The 21,648-nt window shown below is 49.7% G+C and overlaps 1 protein-coding gene across 9 annotated transcripts in view; it reads right to left on the minus strand.

Annotated features, from left to right (window-relative positions):
- Positions 1–489: 489 nt before the first annotated feature.
- The window catches only part of Gpr55 (G protein-coupled receptor 55), a 53,682-nt gene continuing 32,523 nt past the window's right edge, over positions 490–21,648 (minus strand). For 8 of the 9 annotated variants that reach the window (XM_021247048.2, XM_087209382.1, XM_087209383.1 and 5 more), the window contains one exon: positions 6,666–10,271. In XM_021247048.2, coding sequence (XP_021102707.1) covers positions 9,322–10,263 — 942 coding nt within the window. In that variant the 5' untranslated portion in view covers positions 10,264–10,271 and the 3' untranslated portion in view covers positions 6,666–9,321. Of the gene's footprint in view, positions 1,566–2,005; positions 2,121–6,665; positions 10,272–21,648 lie in introns of those variants that run through there. The other variant, XR_015450569.1, reaches the window with a different exon arrangement.

Below are 21,648 nucleotides of genomic sequence, written 5' to 3' on the forward strand. Positions count from 1 at the left end.
GCTGAGTGAGAAATCCTGGGGTGTGGGGCAGGGGCCCCATCATCCCTTTGACCTTTAAATGGCAACTGCCAGGTGCTCCATGCTGCAGGCGTGGTGTGGACAGAACCCTTCATCCAGGGCTGTCCCCAGCTCCCAGCCCCTGGGCCCACCACGCTCCTGTGTCGGAGACACAGCCTCGGCCCACTCTGGGGTCTGTGGCGAGGGCACGTGGCCCCTCCAGTACCCCGCTGGGGGAAGGGAAGACCCCTAGGGCAGCCGGGGTTCCGAAGAATCCAGAGGCAAATGGGATCATCACAGAAGCCAACAGCTGTCATTCTGAGGTGCTGGGGTGAGGTCTGGCCATGAGGCTGTCACCTCCCAGAACAGAGGCTGTCAGGGTCCACCCACACCCGAGCCCCTGCTCCCCCTCTCCAGCAGCCAGCCCTCTCATTCTGGAGCGGAACAGAATGATCGCTTTGCTAACAGTAGGGTTCTTTGTTGCCTGTGAGAGAAACCAGCTAGAGCTGATTCAAGGAAGCCGGGCTCCTCCAGGGTTGTGGAGCAGGGAAAAGGGTTGCTGGGCAACCAGTGCAGCCTCGGGCCTCCCCCACTTCCCTCCCGGCAGAAAGAAGCAGGCAGCAGAGTTGGGTGCTGCAAGGGTCCTTAGCCTGGAGCCTTTGGTCGCTCAGTGACAAGAAACAGGGCCGGGGGCCAGACACTGCTTTGGAAGATGCCACCCCCTCTGCATCCACATCCTGCTAGAGGAATCTGGGTTTCTCCACCCACCCACATGTGACCCTCTCCAGGGGCCAGAGGACACACCAGAGACACTGAGGGTAAGATGAGGCATCTCCCACTTGGCCATTGAGAAGATGCACAGGCATGGTGGTGGAGTTTGTAATCCCAGCACTCAGGAAGCTGAGGCAGGAGAGGCTTAGCAACTTAGATCTTGTTTTAAAATAAAAAGAGAGAGGGCTGGGGATATAGCTCAGTGTGAAGACACAGAGAGAAAGAAAGAGAGAGAAAGAAAGAAAGAAAGAAAGAAAGAAAGAAAGAAAGAAAGAAAGAAAGAAAAGAGAGAGAAAGGAAGAAAGAAGGAAAGAAAGAAAACACAAAGAAACATTTTTTCCAATGAGAAGACTCAACTTGAATATACAAACTATTAAGGGTGTCCGTGCACTGGCTTAAACGCTGCATAGAGTTAGCATATGGGTCTGAAAGATCTATTTTTGATTCCAAAGAAGGTAACTAACATGTCAGTCTGGAAATTCTACTCCTTCCACTTTCACATGTCACAGAACATTTCTCTCACCTTGCCACCTGCGTCGTGGGCCTAGGTCTCATCACTGCCCCTGAGCTACCGTTCAGGTCACCTGCGGGTTCCCGGGGACATGGCCTGCCTCTTGTCTCAGCTGCAGTCAGTACTTCTCATGGCACTGTCACCGGAAGTCTCATCCTGAGCCACAGAGCCCCTTCCTGCACTGAGCCTTCCGAACAATGAGACTTTCCAGGTGACTGGAATGTGGGCTCAGCAGGTGCTGCAGTGTTCCCGGCCCGGATCCAGGAGCTGAGCTTCCAACTGTCCCCTGGTTCAAACAAAGCGTGGCCTGAGGTGGAGGTGGGACCAAGTCTAGTCACCAGGTACCTGTGCTCCACTGTGAGGGCACTGAGCCTCACGGGGGAAGTGCTGAGAAGTGAACGGGGACCACACCTGGGGTCGGTGCCTCTAAGGGCCTCAGAGGACCATTCGGTGGAAGGACACAGGGGACAGAGACCCAGCAGGGCCAGGCGATGTCACTTAGAGAGCAGGAAACCCCTGCAGACCTGGTTCTCCTATGCTGTCACTCAGCAATCTTCATGGAGACTTCCGGGACCACGCGTGGAAGTCGCCACCCACCTGCCATCCTCTGATTCGACTCAGTTCTGACGCAGCCCACGGGGAGCCCATGTCTGATCCCACAGGTTGACACTCATGGCCCAACCCGTCCCCATCCAGACCCCAGCTGCACGCTGCTGGGCATCTTACCTGTGCTCCCCTTAGTGGGCTGTGAAGCAGGCTTTCCACAGCCCCTCTCAGGCGCAGTTCATTTGCTGGAACAGGTCCCAGGACCCAGGAGCATTTCCTTGGGTTTACAGAGTTACTACAAACAAAGGGTATTACAGAGGTCACCGTGGACATCAGAGGACAGGACACACGGGTGCACCATTCTCCAGGAACCCCCACCTGGGCAGCATCTGGAAGCTCCTGAACCTGTCCTTTTGGGGTTCTCAGGGGGCACGATTGATTAAATCATGGAGTACTGGTGACTGACTCAGCATTCCGCCCCTCTCCCAAAGTACCTAGGGCTGCCCGTCTCCCACCTGTCACCCACAGGAAGAGACCCTTCTCAGCATGGGAATCCCAAGGCCTCTAGGAGCGGAATGTCAGGAATCAGGCAGGGGCCAAGTAGAAATTGCACAGAATCACGCTTAGGAATCAGAAAGCTGGTGCCGCCCACACCCCCGTGGACCTCAGGCTCACATCTGTACAACAGCTGCCTCCGAGCAACGTCTCGTTACCTACTGCTCCCCCCCCCCAGCTCCTCAGGCTCATGGGCCCCTTTCTTTGCTGGAACAGAAGGGTATGTGATTTCATGCTACATCGTCCACAAGAATCCTGAGGACCCTCCAGGGAAACCACACAATTCTGCCTCTCCCTGCCTCCCCACCCCTGCATGTACCTGGCAACCTGTGGGCGGGGGCAATCTGCCCTCTGCCCTTGACAAACTGGCAAAGACATGAAATGGGAGATAAGGCAACACATTTACAATATGGGAAAGGGGAAGACCAGCAGATCGAGGAATCGAAGGAGTGTGAGGACCCAGAACTCAGCACTGTTCAGAATCGTCTACTCTGTTTCTACAGGGCGCAGTGGGGAACGTAGGCAATTTTCAGGGGAACAGTTAATGGTTTTTAGGGGAACTCAGTGGGCTTAGAGAACACACAGTACCGGGAACCCAGTCCGCTGGGCCCACTGACCGGACAGCGTTTGTAAGTGATTCTCTTTACGCCAGAAAGAGGGCGACCGCGTGCGACCATGTTGGTGCAGGTGTCCAAAGCCTGCAGTCTCCACCTGCCCTGGATTCAGTTAATGAAATCCCTGGGAAGCCATTGGAGGTCACCGCTCCCACAGCTCTGGAAGTCCTCTTTGCTTTGGGTCTTTAGTTGTGCTGTCCACGGCTGCCTCGGTATGTCCTGAACCCATTCAAAATGTTGACCTTTCAGGGTCATTTTGACTTTGGGGAAGAGCCAGAAGTCACACAGTGCCAGGACCAGTGAGTAAGGTGGATGAGGACAGAGTCTTGTTTTTATGAGCTGCCTCTCCATTGGATGCCACTTGGCAGCAGCGTTCACTGGATTTCTGATCACCACTCCTAAAGACACTCAGGAAAGAGGACTCCAGAACTGCTTCAGAAAGTGGCAAGAATGGTGGGATGAGTGTTCCAAACAAGGTGGAGGATTTTAAGGGTGACTATGGCAAAGTGTCTATTACCATAATAATCTTTTAAATCTAAACATTCACCATAAATTTTGATCACACCCCATAGACTCAGTCAAGTTGCGGTAGCTGTTGACCCCACGCTGTGCCACTTGCCCCCAGGGACGCCATGAGGTCAACCTGGGCCCCCTTCAGGGCAGACCTGCTGCTCTTAGCCCCAGGCCATACTCAGGCCTGAGGTCCTGACTCTCATTCAATGCAGAGGGGAGACAATGACTCCGGAGCTTGGCGCTGTCTCCAGGGGGCCTTCCAAGAGCCCAGCCTGCTGCAGCAGCTCGGTGCTCCAGCCAGGGTCTCTGGGAGGCAGGGTGGGGTGGGCGCAGGAGGGGCTGGGGCTGCAGCCTGGACCCCATGGCTCCACTCACACCACAGGCTGCTGCTGGGCACTCAGATTATTGCAGCTGGTGACCAGGAGGGCCTTCTGCAAGTGGCCACAGGTAGGGGTGCAGCTTGGGGTCCCCCTTCCACCGAACTCCTCTTTTATCCTTGTGTATCAGACTGCCATGCCCTGCTGCAAGGCGATTATTTGGAAGTTTATTGAATACTAGCTCCAGGAAAGACAGCCTGGGTCATGGCAGGTGCCGCAGGTGGTGACTTGACCCGTTCTTCCCTTCCCAGGAACTCACTGTTCTCTCGGAGGGCTGAAGCCCCCTGTTCTGCCCTTCTTGTCCCACAGAGACTGAGCACACAGCAATTGCCCAGGGGCTGTGATGCCAGCTGAGTTGACCTGAAGGTGTCAACTGTCTCCTCCACTGAGGGTGACCCTGACCCGGTGGCCCTGCTCCCTCCTCTGTGTGTGGAGCAGCAGGCACTGCCCACCCGGACCAGTCAGTGGCAGGACTGTGCATCAGTGGAGTCTGGATGGTTTCAGCATCGCTCCTTCCCTTCCCGAAGAGGCTGGCTAGAGAAAGACTGCGGGATTTGGAGGGGTGGAGCATCGTGCTGGCTGGGGAGATGGCCAGAGTAGGGGGCTCAGAGTGCAGCACCCCAGCCTGGGAAGGGCAGGGCTCTCGAGGTCCCTGGAGGAGCCCAGGCAAGCACTCGGCTCAGCTGAAGGGAGATGGGCTTGAAGGGGCCAGAGCATGGGACCCTGAGGGCTTGGGGCAGCAGGAGGGAAACTTGTGCCCGAGGGTGACATGGACCCCATCACTGGAGGGGCTGTCAACGGGCACCAGGGCGGGGACCCTAAATGGGCATTTCTGCAAATGGCAACACCCTGCTAGAACTCAGAGGGGCCTGGGGCCACCCGAGCTGGTCTATCTGAAGCTGAGCCCAAGCAATTCCATTTGATTTGCAATGTGCAACCCCGGAGAGGAAACAGGGACATTTTGCAGCTTCATTACCCATCAAGTCTCAGCTCCATTTGTCCCCACGTGTAGATGTCACAGCTGCCGGATTCTTTACTACTCAAGGAAGGGTGACTTGTGGCCCACTCTCCATGCAGGACGCCCGTGTATCCACCCCGTTCCCGTCCCCAAGCATTCCCGGGTCCCTGACCTTGGTTCAGTGCCCCATAATATCCAGTCCATCTCAGGGGCAGGAGGTCTCCCCACTACGAAGGGCTACCTGGAGCCCCCCCCCCAACATGCCCACCCTCAGGCCAGGCCTCTGGACCTGTCCTTAAGCATCCAGGCCCTCTGGCTTGCCGGCCATCCCACAGTCCTTCTGGGGAAACCCACCTTCCCCTGGGCCTACACCTTGGTCAGCACTGTTCAGTGCATCCGAAATTCACCGTCTCTGTGAGAATTGGCCACTCGGATCATCTGGGTTTAGCCCCGTCGGGTCCATCCTTCCCAAGTTCCTTGATCTGTGAGACACGGATTGACGGAGAGAAACGCAAGTGTGTGTGTGTGTGTGTGTGTGTGTGTGTGTGGTTCTCTGCACAGATGTACAGCCCTGAGCCATCTCAGCGAAGAGGGGCTTCTCAGAGGGGACCCACTTCTCAGTAGGCCTTTGTGTGGCTGTGCTACACCCACAGAGACCTGTTTTGGTTGCACTCATGAGTGACAGCCCCAGAACAAAGGCTCTGAACTCAGAGCCTCCGCCCCAAGGTCCCTTTGAAGTGACAGTGCGGCTGGTGCTGCCTCCCCCAGACTGCGGCTCCCCATCAGGGGACCCCTGCCCCTCGCTGCTCAGGCTCCTGATGGAAGGGACACTCGGACTAAACAGGGTGCGACGCAGTGTGTCCCTCAGCTCCCAGCTCCAGGCCCACCTCTGTCTGCTCTGAAGTCCCCACTCCCTCAGATGCCGGTCCTGGCTCTGTTGGGGCCCCCACCCTGGAGGGGAAAAGTGAGAGAGGGCCATCCCTCAAGCAGCACTGATGTGGGTGTTTGAGCTGCCAACTTCCCCAGACTGGGGCTCCCGCGGAGGCCTCCTCAGAGCTGAGTTCTCACGGTGGCCCCGGAGCATGGCCGCCTCTCCAGGTGTGTGGAGGATGATGAATCAGGGGCGTCTCCACGCGGTTGCCCTCTCTCCCCGCGGGGCGATGTGCTCTCCTCACACCCACGCAGACAGCCTCCAGTTTCCTCCCCACTGACCCCTGAACCAACCCTTTTGAATCCCCACAGGCCTCTACAGTTGCCCAGTGGGTTTCAGTCATTTCAAGCATCTTTGCAGCAACTGTTGATTTGTGGCAACTTGCTACGAGGGTGAAATCTGACACGTGGAAGTTCTTAGTATCCTGTAGCAACTACTCAGCATTAAGATAATGACTTCAGCTCTGTAGGGTCCCCAAGGAGGGAGCAAGAGACAGAGTTGACAAATGCAGCCCTGCATGTGGACGGTCCTCCTCCAAGACAAATCCTCCCGAGACCCTGGGAATCACTCAATGCCTCGAGGGTTAACAGAAAATGACTGTCAAGGAGGGAGGATGTCCAGGATCAGCCCTGGCAGCCAGGGGATGACTGTGCTGTGTTCAGAACTGGGGGAGGCCGGCTCAGGAGGAAGGGGTGGCCTAGGCTGGAAGCCATCTACCAAGGGTTTCACACCTCCGAGACTCCCATATGAGGAGTCCAGGAGAAAGCTCAGCTCTAACCTGCTCGGAGACAGGCGTGCTGCAGCATCAGACTTAGTATCCAGGCCACTGAAAGGACCAGGATCATTGGGTCTCCTGGCAGGGGCCATCAGAGGCCAGCCCAAGACAAAGGGTAGCCCAAGACAAGCCCACACTGCGTTGTACAAATCTGTTTATTTAGTAAATCACATGAATCATATCGCTTTTCCAGTCACTGTGCTGGTTCCATGGATGTACATAGAGCAGGCACGTCTCGGGGCTTTCCAGGCTGGGAGAACAAATGAGGTCACATTTATGGCAGAACGACAGCTTCAACCTCCATGGCTTCAGCAGTAGGGATTTCAGGCTCTTCCACTGCTGTGTTCCTGCTTCCCTGACTCACTGGCTGGCATTTGCTGCAGGGGGTGCCCTGTGATCCATCTTCATCCTTACCCCCACCCCAGTGCTAGCCCTGACCCTAACCCTGCCTGCCCTTGTCCCCTCCTGCGCTGCTCAGCCAACTGCTGGGTATGGGCCCAGCATCTGGACCTTCCAGGAGAGTAGCCACACACACCTGTAACACTGGACCTGACCCTCCCACAGCCCCTCAGGCAAAAGTGCCCATGCCGAGAAGGAAGAGAAGGACCACCCTGCACTGAGATGGGGCCAGGGCCCATGGTCACCACATCCAGCTCAAGCTGTTCGAGCCCCCAAGGACCAACCTCTTCCAGTTACACTGTTTATGGCTCTAGACTCCCTTCCTGTTTGATGATTCTGCTCTCAGGGCCCCCTGATTGTTGTGGACGGAGTCACACTACACAGACGAGATTTTAGCCCTGAGCATCGCCACGGAGGACGGATGCTCGGGCTGCTGGGCCTTTGCTCTTGGGGAACTGCCAGCCCTACACATGTGGTAGGCCCAAGTATGCATGAGGGACACTGCTCAGCGCCATGAGGAGGCCTCCCAGCTCCCCCCAGGCAAAGAGAAACTGGACAAGGGGTGGCCCCAACTCCACCAGAGTCTCACCCAAACCGGCCCCGGATGCCCTGTTCTGTGTGATGATATGGCCTTCTCACAGTGGGTGTCTCTGTCCAGGATGGCCCTGGGATGGTGCACCCCATAGGCAGGGCAGGGGAGTCCGGGGCTTGGGGCAGCAGGGCGGGCACGGCCTCACCCCTGGGTCTGCAGAGCCCTGGCTGTGGGTGCCGGGTCTGGAGCTCTGGTCCTGGTCCCATGATCCTCCACACCCACTTCTACCCTCCTGAGCCGCTTTCTCCCTAACCTTTCCCGCCAGCCACCTAAAATGCCACTGGATATTGCCACACGGGAGTGCTGGGGGACCCCATCCTTCAGTGGCTCTCAGTCTGGGGGGGGGTCTGACAGGAAGCAGCCCTCCCAGGGACTCTTCCTGCCCACCGCACGCCCACTCCCTTCAAGCCTGAGCAGCAGGGCAATCTCTCAACCCCCTCCTCCTCTGCCGCCTCCCCGTTTTAGGCAGGTCCTAGGTTTCATCTAGACCTTCCTCTTTCCCCTCATGGCGGGTCCCCCGCACAGCCGTACCTCCTCCAGGCCCTCAGCCAAAGCCTCTCATCCTCCAGGTTGGTCTCGGTCACTTCTCCTCCTACAGACCTTAGGCTTGTTCATACTGCCCCTGTGGTTTCTCTCATTCCACTCCCTCCCTCTTGCAAACTGCCTCACAGTTTATCCTTTGAATCGCTTCACCCTGGAACAGCTGAGTCGTCAGAAGGCTTTAGGCTGTCCCCTCCTGCACCCTCTGAGGAGCATTACCGGAGCCCATGGAGGGATCCAAACCGTGCCCCTTCTGGAACTGCCAAAGCCCCCTCACTGTCTGTTGCAAGCTCCCTCAGTTCCTCCCTGCCAGCCACCAGAGAGGGATAGCTTCCTGGGCATTGCCACCAGTGCCAGCTGCCCAACAGGACCGAGGGGAGCACGACAAACACTTCCTTCATCTGCTATGGCTGCCCCTAGTCGAGACTGATTCTTTCTCTCCATCTTCATACTAGGTCTAAGGAACAACTTCCCTCTCTGTCCAAGACAGGAAGCTGAGTGTGTTCCAGACCAGCGCTGACACCCGTATTAGACACCCCAGTGGCAATGAGAGAGTCCACTTCCAGCCCCATGTCCTTCCTCCCGCAGGGATATCCTGGCGGCTCTAGGGTATCACTAATGCCTTTGCACTCTGTCCCCATTGGCCCATCAGTGCCTAACATTCCCCCCTTGGGCTGGTCTACACAGCCACACTCAGCCTCTCCGTGTCCTTCTCCGAGTGTAGGAGGGATCGGCTTCCTCCTGAGCCTTTCTGAGGCCCAAAGGAAATGGGACTATGCATGAATATCTCCCAGCCCCTGTGTGTCATTGTCTCCATGAGACTGGTACCAGCGGAGCTCGAGAAGGGACTGGAAAGTGCGAGTTTCCTCCATCCCAGGACTGGCCTTCCCTCCCATCCATCTCTTCCTTCCCTAACTCCTCTCTCCTCTCTGTCTTCCCAGAAACTTCTAAGCAAACAGAAGGATGGGAGAGTTGAGAAACAGCCTTTTTCAGATGCATTTTTTTTTTCAAGTCTTCTGCTTCCTACTTTTTTGGACTTAGAAATGAAGATTTCACCCGGCCCTTAGGTTCTTCAGCAAAGCCCGAATGCGGGGTGGTGTACCTCCAGCTGACTAGACACTGTTGGAAAAGTCTTTAGGATACAAAGAGCAAAGATGATGTTCAGTGGCAGCAAAGGGGAAGGACACCAGCTGGAACAGGATGTCTCTTAGGAGAACTTGGGGATGGGACTTCCTTCCTCCCTCAGCCCCTGGTAATCATGGTGTCCTGACGGACCAGCTGGACCCGGGACAAGCGGCGAGCCACGATGTCCGCGCGGAATTCTTTGATAACAAAGTAGTAGCAGAAAACATCCAGGCAGCAGTTGATATTGGAGAAACACATAGACAACTGCAAGAACAAGCTGATGCCCTGCCTTGCTCTGCACTCCATGATAAAGCCATTCCTGACCAGGAACTGAAGGAAGAAACCCAGGTGGACCGGAAGAAAGGAGACCACGAAGACGGCCAGGCTGGCCGCGATGGTCCAGATGCAGGCTCGGTAGCGGCGGTCCCGGAGGCCGAGCAGGATGTGGATGCTGATGGAGGAGCAGAAGGCCATGATGCCCATGGGCAGGAGGAAGCCAAACACCTCAAGGGGGAAGAAGACCTTGGCACTCCAGGTGCCGTCGGACATGTTGTGGAAGCACCTGTACTCCACCTTCCCATGGAAGCTGTAGACGGGGATGCTCCCGGTCCACACCAAGAGCCAGATGATGCAGCAGGTCCCAAAGGTCTTCGTAGGGGAGCGGAGGTAGCTGGCCAGGAGTGGGTACCGGATGGCCAGGAACCTGTCCAGGCTGATGCAGCAGATGGTGAAGACGCTGCCGTACATGCTGATGAAGTAGAGGCACTCCACCAGCGTGCAGAAGGCAGACGACGGGGGCCGCACGTGTGACAGAGCCATCTTGAACGGGAGCGAGAGCACAAGCAGCAGGTCAAAGACAGCCAGGTTGATCATGTAGATAGAGGTGGCCGCGTAGTCGGGCCACCTCTTCTTCAGGAAGCTACTGAAGCCTCGGATGGCCAGCAGGTTGAGGAGCAGGCCCAGGAGGAAAGTGGGGATGTGGACCGCCATCTGCACGGTCTGCATCAGCTCATCCACGTCTCTGAACGAGCAGTTCCTGCTTGCGTTGTGCTGGCTCATGTTCTTCCCTGCAAGGTCAAGGGCAGGAAGTGATGGACTCAAACAACCTGGTCAGGGGTCATGGACACCTCCCTGGGTCACACACAGCTCCTGCTCACTGGACCACAATGAGACAACACAACAGGAAAATGACTCCTAATCGCGCTGCCCTGGGAGAGACATCGTTACCTTTTTATGCAGAGGTCCTTGATTTACAACGGTGTTATGTTCTGACAAATCCATCACAAGGTACAACAATTGTAAGTTAAAAAATATATTTGATGCACCTAACCTACGAGCACCAAGGATGCCTTAGACGTGTGCGGAACACTCATGCACATTCGCCTGTAGTCAGGCAAAGCTGTCAAACACAAAGCTTATTTTATAAGTGAGTGTTGATTATCTCATGCAACTTTTTTGAATAAAGTACTGAAGGTGTAGAGCAATGTTTGTCTGGGTGCATTTTCCCACCATTTTAGAGTAGAAAAAGTATAAGTCAAACTATTGTAAGTTGGTGGAGATGTCTGCATATCATTTCAGTCCCCCCCCATGTGTGTGTGTGTGTGTGTGTGTGTGTGTGTGGTATTACTGTACTAGAGATTCAATCCAGGGCTTTCACACTGAGCTACACCCCCTAGTCCTTTTTTATTTTTTATTTTGAGACAAGGTCTTTGCTAAATAACTAAGCTGCCCAGCCTGGGCTCAAACCTGCCATCTTCCTGTTCTACACACACACACACACACACACACACACACACACACACACACACCAGGGTCTCACTATGTAGTCTAGGCTGGCCTTAGACTCTGATCCTCCTGCCTCAGCTTCCTGAGTGCTGGGATTACAGGCCTGGGCCTCCATGCCCAATACACAGTGCAACGTTTTCTGTCTAATAGTTTCATTGTACTCTATTGTGTGGAGACACTATAACTCATAGTAGCTTATTAATAAGCTTAATGTTTTACTAGGAAACAAAAAAATTCCACAGTAATGTCCCTGAGACTTATATCTTTGCTACATAGTTATTGCAGAGAATTCCTGTTCCATTACTTCTCATCCCTACAGCTCCCTAGAGTGCCAGTGAGAAGAGAAAATGTTGGCATTTTTAAGGTCCTGTAAGAAATACCATTCCCAAACCCTTTTAACCCTTAATTAAAAAGAAAAAATCGTATATAGTAGATTGATGTTTGTAAACATATAGAGTGCTCCGTGCTGAACATTTCACGTACATTGTTTGATGTGGTGGCTTTCTAAGAGTCTGTGCTTTCCTATGTGTGAACTTCTCTCAGGAATCTGGGAGAAAATACCTCCTGGTGTTTAAAGATTAGGATACTGCAGGGTGTGGAACAGTGCCCCTGGGGTTGTGCGCTGGAATCTCTGGTGAGGCAAGTCCCAAACTTGGGCCCTGCGTTAACTGCTTCTACAGGGGGCGACAGAGTCCACGCAGATGACTGGCCTGCTTCCTCTAGATGAAACAAAATACCCACAGGCCTGTCTCAAAAAATAGCCAGTATAACCAGGCACCCACAAGATAAATTTTATCTGATGAGAAAAGCAGGCCCATGTGCAACACAGGACTAAATGACCACTGTTACAATATCAAAAAGCAGGAAGCTTAGAAAAGTCACAACAATAGAAAACCAAGAACTGAAAGATAAGCACAAAGTTTATGCTTAACAACAACACCTCCCACCCCCACCCCCGCCCCAAGAAAACCTCAGAAAGGGAACTCAGCTCATCTGTTTGGGGCTGGGTCATGCTCAGGCAAACCCTGTGGATGAAGGGGTGTGGTGGCACATGCCTGTGATCCCACCACCGGGAGGCTGAGGCAGGGGGACCGCCAAGAGTTTGAGGTCAGCCTGGACTACACACCGAGACCCTGTCTCAAAATATCAAAATAAATGAATAAAATCAATGATACTCGAAGACCAACCCAAGCCCAAATATGGCTGAATTAGAAAAAACAAAAGAATAATAACAAAGGGGAAAAAAATGACTTGACCGGAAGCAAATGGCCTAGGGAGCTGGAATGTGTGTACTTGGACCACAGCAGGAGTTTGTGAGGGAAACAGACCCACTGCGGCCATCAGGCCTCTCTGAGAGGACGCTCTATCCTAAAGGGCATGCCGGCATCGCTGGCGGACTTCAAACAAGCTACTCATGTGGTAATCTTTGAAGCCAGAGATAGCACTCATTCTATGGACTGGCAAAAGGAAACTCAGTTGAAAAAAAATACTTCCAGCTAATGGCAGAGTGAGCAGAGAGCCTGAAATATTAATCCTCTGAATTCCTTCTGAAGGTCTAGGAAAGGATCTTTTAAAGACTCTTTAAAAATAAAAACCAGGGACTAAACGGGGTAAGATGAAGAGGCATAAATGCACTCCAGGCTGCGGTCAGAAGGGAAGCCGGTGTTCCTGTGAGGACAGGAAGGGCCCCTCAGAAGCACCAGTCCATACAGTGTGGGGGCAACATCTGCTTCACTCAAACAAGGGCCCCTAACCATTGCAGCTCCAGCTCCGGCTGACCCAGGGGTCCACACCAATCCCTCAGTCAGGCTGCAGGTGCCGGAGTCCCTGGAAGCCTCTGAGAGGCAGATACTGAGATGATGTTGGACACCCACAGCCTGGCTAGGAGAAGGGGAGCAGAAGTGGGAGGTTGCACATTCAGCCCCTACCTGCACTCCTGTCCCTGCAGAAGGAGAGAGGGAAGGAAGGTGGGGTAGGAAGAGCTTCCACTCACAGTTGACTCTGAGAACGCCCTGCCCAAGCCCTGGTCATCGCTGAGCCTCAGCTGCCTGTCCCAGAAGTCCCACATGGAGCAGGGTCACCAGGCCTGGCCGCTCTGCTGGGCTCAGGCCCTGGAGGGGCTGAGTGGCACTGTGTGTCCCCACTGGTCCCAGCAGCAGGTTCTCCTGCCTGGCCACCACGGAGGCCACCCAGATGCTTCCTCCCATGACACTGGGATCCGTTTAGTGTCTGTCACAGGCAGCAACAGGGACCTTCCCAATTGCCAGGCCCAAAGCACCATCAGCAACAAGCCACCTTTCTTCACAAGGGATGGATGGGCTCATTTTTCTTCTAAAGAATTTGAATGGAGCCCAATCCCAGCCGGAAGAACAACGAATTGAGTAGGGCAAGGTCATGGGCTGAGCAAACAGGGTCAGTGGTTACAGCTGAAGAGCCCAAGGCGACCTCAGCTGGTCCCCAGCAGCCTGGAGCCCAAGGGGCAGGGCTGAATTGAACAAATTGAATTGAGAAAATGAAAACAATAGAGAAGATGAGGTGCCAGGATTCATGCAAAATTTGTGGAAAGAAAACTGATCCCAGATGTCTGCTGCCATTTTTAATGCCATTAATGTAGCGACTTACAAACATCTGAGAATGGCCCAGCCAAGCTCCTTGGAAACCTCTCTAAAAAATAAAAACACAGAAGAGGTCTAAGGGAGGGTGCGTGGACAGAAGAATTTCCTAGCTGGCCAGGTCATGGCTCAGGGGAAACCAGAAACCCATTTTCATATTGGTGTGGCCTCTAGAAAGAAATTCCGTCCAAATTTTAGACTTCAAGAGATAACAACAGAAGGCAGAATGGAGACGTTGAGGTGAGCACTGGTAGCAGGAAACTATGAAGGGAGACTTCGCGGAAGACGAATACAGTTACGAATATAGCATTGTAAAGGGAGCACACAAGTGAGAGAGAGCCCCAGAGCCGCGGGGAGAGCGGAGAGGCCCATGTACGAGAAAATAGCGTGTGTAGGGCTCCATACCATCCTAGGCTTCTGACTCCCACAGGGCGCTGGAACTGTGTCCCCTGCGGATAAGGGACTACTATAAGACTGTAGATAAATAACACAGAAGGAAAAACGTACTGAGTAACAGGAGGCGGGAATGAGGGTCGTAACAGAACGTGGAGCGAAGCACATGGCTGCACAGCTAATGTCCCATAAAGGAGAATCACAAGGTCTTTTTTAATCCGCTTGATCTCCAACTCTCTAAAAATTCAATTTAATTTTACTTTTGGTTAATGTAATAATCATACTTATTCATGGGGCACAGTGCGATAGTTTAACACCCGCACATGACAGCACGGGTCTTATCAGGTCATTAAATGTCCTGCTCCACCATTTCTTTATGTTTGGAGCCTTCCAGCTTGCAGAGTTCATAAAAGAGAAAGTAGGTTATTATGGACTGCAGTTGCCCCGCCATGCTGCAGAACACCAGAACTTTTGTTGTTGTTTTTACTTTAATGATTACAGAAACATAAGGGTCAGGTTGTTTTAAAACCTTAAAGTAAGCACTGACTGCAAAGGAAAGGATGTGTCTTCAAGATCCCCAAAGACAAAAAGAAATAAGTAAAAACATTGGACTAGATAACAAAGGAGTAAAGACCACAGAAAAAGAAACTAAGCCCTGAAATACAACAATAAATGAAAAATTCAAACTTCCTTTGCCAACATACTCAGTTCAATTAAGAAATATAATTTAACTCTGCTTTTATAAAGGGCTCACTGAAACAACACAGAAATTTTCAGTGTAAAAGACCCAGATGATAAAGCAAATATAAACTGAAGCCCTAGGTGGCAATATACAGGACTAGTGGTGCAAGATTTAGGAATAAAGTCGCTCGCCAGGATTAAGAAAGTTATTTTCTATTAATGAAAGAAAAACAAAATTGTGAAGGTCAATGATGTATAGGAATTTTACCCATTGGATGGCACTGTATAAAGGCATATAAACTGGGCGTGGTGGTGCACACCTATAATTCCAGCGCTCAGGAGGCTGAGGCAGGAGGATCGCTATGAGTTTGAGGCCAGCCTGGACTACATAGTGAGATCCTGCCTCCAAAAAAAGGCATATAAAGTAAAATATAATTCATAGAGCAACTGGCAAAATAAAAATAGTGGACAACTTTAATATATTATAGCTTAGAATAAATCAGATGGACACAATATAAATCAGGACATATAATTACATAAATAATATAATTAATACCATTTACTTAATAGTTTTGGGGTTTGGTTTAGAGAATTCATTTTTTTCTCATGTAACCAAAAAATAGTTGCCAAAATGAATTTTCTACCAGCAAGAATAGAGCCTCCCATTAAAGAAAAAAAGGCAGAAAATATGTTGGCTTTATTCTCTGACCACAGACACAAAAACCTAGGAAATAAAAAAATAGAGATGATTATTTTAAAATAAAATAAGAAGTAGGAAACAAAATTTGATACATAATCAAGAATGCAGGGGTCAGGGATTTAGCTCAGTGGTTCTGCCACCTGCCTTGAAAGTGCAAGGACCTGAGTTTGATCCCCAGTACCAAAAAAAAAAAGAATACAAGAAACTTTTGGATTGGCTATTTTTAAAAAATTCCCAGGATGCAGCTGAAACTGTCCTATGGGATAAATACAGCATTCTAACTGCTTTAATTTATTTTTGCATGGAGGAGAGAAACTAAATAAATGAATTAAGCATTCCACTTGATCACTTAGGAGAAGGGAAAAGAAGGACCAAAACATTTCAGGAAATCACGCAAAAAATATAAAGATAATATCAGAAATAAATTAATTACTTAAAAAGAACTACCAGAATCAATATATTTAATCGGTAGTTCCTTGTGGACAGAAACAGTCCACCATGCAGATCTCTAACTATGGCCAAGAAAAAGAAGCAAATAGTCATAAGTAGAAATACAAAAGAAGAGGCTAAGCTTACGTGGAGAGGGGCCCAGAGTAGTAAGAAACTGCCTCATGCTGGGCACCACTCCATTTACAAACCTTGATATCATCGATGCTTTGGGGGCAAAACACAATTTACCACAACTGAAGGAAGAGTTGACACCGGAAGTTAAAGTGTTAATACGCCAATAATCAAGAAAGACGCTGAGAATGTTACCAAATAATTACTTCACTCTTAAACTTAAAACAGCCCTCCTCCTCCTCCTCCTCCTCCTCCTCCTCCTCCTCCTCCTCCTCCTCCTCTTCCTCCTCCTCCCCTTCCTTTTTCCTTTTGGGCCTGAGGATGAAATACAGAGCCCTAAGTACATTCGAAACACTGAGCTACACCCCTAGCCCTTCATTTCAAATTTTTAAGCAATAGATAATTCCCATGTTCTGTGAACTATTTCAGAAAATAAGCTAATATTAATGAATTTCTACCATCAAACAAACTTATCCAAATATCAGGCATGACAGGGGAAAAACTATTACTTAAATGCAGTTGGGAATATATATATATATTTCCTAAAATATTACTAGGTAGAATTCAGGACATTAAAATTATAAAACATTGTTACTAAATCAGGTTTAGTATAGAAATGTAAGATAGTTTCAATGTTAGGAAATCTATTGATATGATGCATCATATCATTAAAGCAAAAAAAAATGAAAAGCCATCTGATTATATCAACACATTTTTTTGCAAAAGGTATTTAAATGAAGGAATAGAAAACTATTTTCTACACATGATAAAGAGTAACTTGCTTATAGCACAGTAACTTCATATTTAATGATAAAATAATGAAGACACTGAAGTTGAAATCAGTCACTAACACTCAGAAGCCCCAAACAATGCACTAAGACATTTAACAGAAATAAGAAGAAAAAATGAGGCATTCCCCTCCCCCCCAAAAAAATCAATAATATAAAGGGAAGGTTTAGTCAATAAATTATGATGATACTATCATTGAACAGTTCTGGGGTAAAAACTAACTTAGATTTCCATCTCACACCACACAGCAAGAGAAATTCCAAATTCATTAAGGAATTACATTTCCAAAAAAATCAAACAATAAAACAACTAGATGAAAATTTAATAGAAAATCTGTTTATGAAAGGCACTGGAGGGAAAAGCTCTTTGTTAACTTAGGATGATTAAAAAGCAAAAGAAACAGACTTGACCAAACAAAAATAGAGATTTTTTTTGTTGTTTAAAAAAATTAAGCATCAAATAATACACTGGAAGAAGCAAAACGCTGGCAAAATGTTGAATAAATTACGTTCTTTCTCTATGAAGAGATTCAAAATAGACAAACAGGCAGAGGACATAGCTCTCAGAAGAGGATTTAAAAAGAGATAAAAACTTTTGCTTCTCAAATTTAGTAAAGAATCTGGGCAGAGTCTCATGGTATACTGATAAGTGTATGCTCTCATCGGTATACAAAAGGAATAACGTGTTTGGGATTGGGTCATTTTAAACAATGACCAGAAAAACTACATTACCCTTTCATCCAATAAGTCTTAGACTTCATCTTATGTCAAATATGCAAAAGAAAGAAAACCATATATAAAAATATGTCTACTTTGGTACTTTTTTCTGGTACCAAAAAGTACATATACATTTTTAAATGCCAACAAGAGGTTACTTTTACTAGGGTAAATCTATTCAATGGAAAATTCTTCTATGTTATGTTTATGCTGACTAGGTTATGTAAAAACCCACAAACTATAGAATTATATATTCGGAATGATTTTAACTATGATTGAAAAAACCCACACATAGAAGAAAAAAAACCTAGAAAAAAATTTCCATACACCAAACAATGTTGCATTCTAACATAGTTAGATAATGAGTGGTTTTTGAATCTTTTATCTTTTTGTCTTGATTTTTATGTATTTTTCTAATTAAATCATCAGACACACGAAATACAAAAGCAACTTAAGATTCTTTAAAGATATATCAAACACAGGGAGAAAATAATAAGAATCGTTTTAGATTTTCCCTTAAATATTAAAGAAACAAAGCGTAGTCATGTATGGGTTTGAGGCGAAGTGTGAGGTTTCCACAAAATTAAAAGAAATGTGTTGGGCTAACCAGAGCCCAGCTGCTGAGACATAATCCTGCCAGGTCAGAAGTGAACCCTTTAAGACGTACTGGCTGAGGAATTTGGGAGCAAAGCATAAAGGAGCAGAGAGAATTAGAAGCATCAAGACAGAAAGCAGATCCCGCTAGGAGACGAGAATGCAGCAGCATGAACCCCACCTGTGATTCTTAAACGCAACTTTAATTTTTTAAATTTTTTTAATTTTTTTGGTACCGGGGATCGAACTCCGGTCCTTGCACTTGCGCAGCAGGAGGCAAAACCACTGAGCTAAACCCCCGGCCCTAAAAGGAACTTTTAAAAGGTCAGCCTTCATGGATAAAAAACAAAATAAAAGATACCAAATGCCAGGTTGACAGTGAAGAGGAGGCAAAAATAAAGTATGTAAACTATAATTGTTCCAAAGCTCAGTGAACTATTAGTAGAAATAAATAAATGCAGAAGTTGAAACTAACATTTTTAAAATTGGATATTTAGGTTAAATTCTCTTCCCTACCTTAAAGGGACAAAAAGAAGAGAAAATTTACAATAGAAACTGAAAGTGAAAATTGCAACATCTCAATATAGAAAGAGGAGCAACTCCATAGAGGTCTATATACATATTATTTTTAAATTTAATATTAATAGAGCCTATAAAAGGAGCATCCATTTAAAAATATCCAAGCATCTTTTGTCAGTAAGAAAGACAGAGAAAATGAAACAGCACAGCAAAATGATGAATAATCTATGATTTATCAGGCGTATGCTATGCTAGAAAAGAAGGGAATATGACAATATCAGGGGGTTTTTTTGGTAGTGGGGATCAAACTCGGGACCTTGAGCTTGCGAGGCAGGCAGTGGAACCACTGAGCTAAATCCCCAGCCCAAGACAATATAGGTTTTTGTAGTGAAAAGTGAGATGATTACAGAGATGCTACCATTGTAAAAGTTAAGGAAAATAGGAACTTGCAATTTATGTTCCAATGAGCACAGCAGAGCTGAACATGGTGGTAACAGGCCAGAAATGCAAAAAGAAGTGAGCGGAAGTGGAAAAATAATTGTAGTTAGAAACCTTAGTGCGGCTCTCTTAACATATTGTCGATCAAAGAGAGAAATTAGACACCTGGATGGTCCAATTAATAAAGAGAACAAGCAGATGGGGTGGACGGTGAAATCATTCATCAAGGGAACATGCTCTGCAGGAGGATAGAAAGTCTTTCACAAAACTGATCCCATTTCTGGGCCGGCCCAAAGTCGTTAAAGGCAAAGGCCATTTTCTACTCCACATTCTCAGACCACAGAGAAAACAGCTATTTATCAGTCCTAACCGCTCTGCTGCAGCTTCTTGATATTACTAACATATAGCAGACATTTCTAGGCAATCTCTCCCACAGCCTCTTAAATAACGTATGAGTCAGAGATAAAATCAGAAGGGAATTGCTGAAATATTGGGAAGGAACAAATATTTACGCACAAAATACAGATGCAGCCACAGCTGAAATGAAAATAGGAATTTCTGTGTGTGTGTGTTTGTGTGTTTGTGTGTGTGTGCTTCCTGTAAACAGGAAAGTGAGAAATGAGGGGAACCTAGGCTACCCTGAGAGAATTTAGCAGAGAGGCAGAAGTGCTTGTGTGGCTCTGATCTCTCTGACCCTGAGGCCGGCTGGCTGCAGGGACTGCATGTGCAGAAGCTGGCGGGGACCACAACACAGGAAGAGGCAGAAAACACAAGGGGCACTCATGATCCACAGAGGGAAACACACATGGTCCATGTCCTGCCGTGAGCAGACCTATGTCTCTATCAGACAACGCGGCCTTGCTATGTAGTGAGCTCCCTGTCACCAGACGTATACAAGCAATGATGGAGACCTGTTTGTCCAGAATGTTGTAGAGGGAATTCACATAGGAAGCAGGATCTTCCTGGAGGGGGCTTTTGTTAGTTTGTTTTTAACCCTGAAATGGAATCTTCTTCCAAAGTATCACTGCTTCGCTCTTTTTCATGAAGAGGAGAGAACTGTCCCGTGAATGGAAGGAACTGGACTCCAAGGCTTTGTTATCTTGCAGGCTCTCTCACATGGTCCCTGGGGTCCCATCTGCAGTGTCCTGGGCACCTGGTGCTGGCCTTGCCACGCTGGCTCTTGCTGCCAATCCTGCTGCCATCTTCTGGATGGTGCAGTCTCCAGGCACTGTGGCACCTGTGCCTCCAGGTACCCTGAGCATCCCAACCTGGGCAGACCCCATCTGGCACAGCTGCCGGGTTGCTCATGCACAGCTGAGGCCCCGAAACCCAGCTGTGTGGCTCAGCACCAGCCCAGCCTTCCTTCCACCCCCTTCCCTGGGCCTGGGTTTTCCAGAGAAGCCGGACCACAGGAGAGCACAGCTCGGATGCAGAACCCCATCTGTGCAGGGCACCCACTCAGAGACAGTCGTGCCCCACCATGGGAGAGCAAAGCAGGTGTGCAGTTGGGGGGCCTGGAACCTGCCCCAGGCGGGAGCCGCCCCATCCAGTCTTCTTCCCTCTGTCCTTGGGGCTGCAGTGCGGGAAGCTGAAGCTGGGTGCAGATGCCCACTGGGCTGCAGTTACCTGCCACGGCTGTGGGCATAACCCATCGGTCTGCGCCTAAACTGGGCATCCGGGCCACGACGCAAGGAGGCACAAGGCTCAACGGACATGGAGCACAGGGACAGAGGCTCCTGATGCTGCCTCTGTGGGAGAATGGCAGGTTTGGAGTTGCGTAGGGAGGGTGAAGGGCATCTCGGGGACTGGACGCGTGACTGGCTCCATGCTAAGTGCGCCGTGGAGGGGAAGGGCACACTCCTGGGGTGTTATCGTTGCACCCATTTTACAGATGGGGATGCTGAAGAGACTCCCCAAGGTCCGACAGGCGGAGAAGGACCAGCTGAGACTCACGTCCTGAGTCCTCCGCCAGCGCCCCCAGCTCCTACAGCAGCACCGGCAAAGCATCCGTGCGCCCAAGGCTCTGTGTCCTCCTCACTCCTGGGCCTGCCTGGCCCCACCACCCGCTCCTCTTTCCGCTTACATGTATCTTCCCTCCATGGAGAAAACTCCCACAAAGCCCAGCCCAGCACAGCCCAGCACATGCTTCCTGAACTGTGTCCTCACTGTCCAGGACAAATCTGGAATTTTCCGAGTTCTAACTCCTGCTCCATCTTCCCTCCCAGCATCTCCAAGACACCTTGTGCTAGGGCTCAAGAGCAATCATTAGGCCAGGCATGGTGTCCCACCCCTGTAATCAAGCACTCTGGAGGCTGAGGCAGGAGGATTGCCATGAGTTGGAGGCCAGCCTGGGCTACACAGTGAGTTCAAGAACAGCCTGAACTATACGGTGAGACCCTGTCTCAAAAAACAAAACAAAAAAGTGCAATCACTAGATGACAGCAAGCACAGCTGGTCAGGTGCTCACCAGGGGACAAGTAGCCCCCTTGTTTACTGAATTCAAGAGCCTTGTGAGGAACCAATACCATTCCATTCCCCACAGAGGTAAACTGAGGCTAGGGAAGTGACAGCTGGTGAGTGGCTGGGCCTGACTCCCACACACATCCCCGAGACACCACCGGCATCTTGCTCAAGGGCCGCAGGACGATCCCTGAGG

The sequence above is a fragment of the Heterocephalus glaber genome, unplaced genomic scaffold (assembly GCF_053883595.1).
Source record: "Heterocephalus glaber isolate CG9 unplaced genomic scaffold, H.glaber_assembly_v1.0 deba00001004, whole genome shotgun sequence".
Lineage (NCBI taxonomy): Eukaryota > Metazoa > Chordata > Mammalia > Rodentia > Bathyergidae > Heterocephalus > Heterocephalus glaber.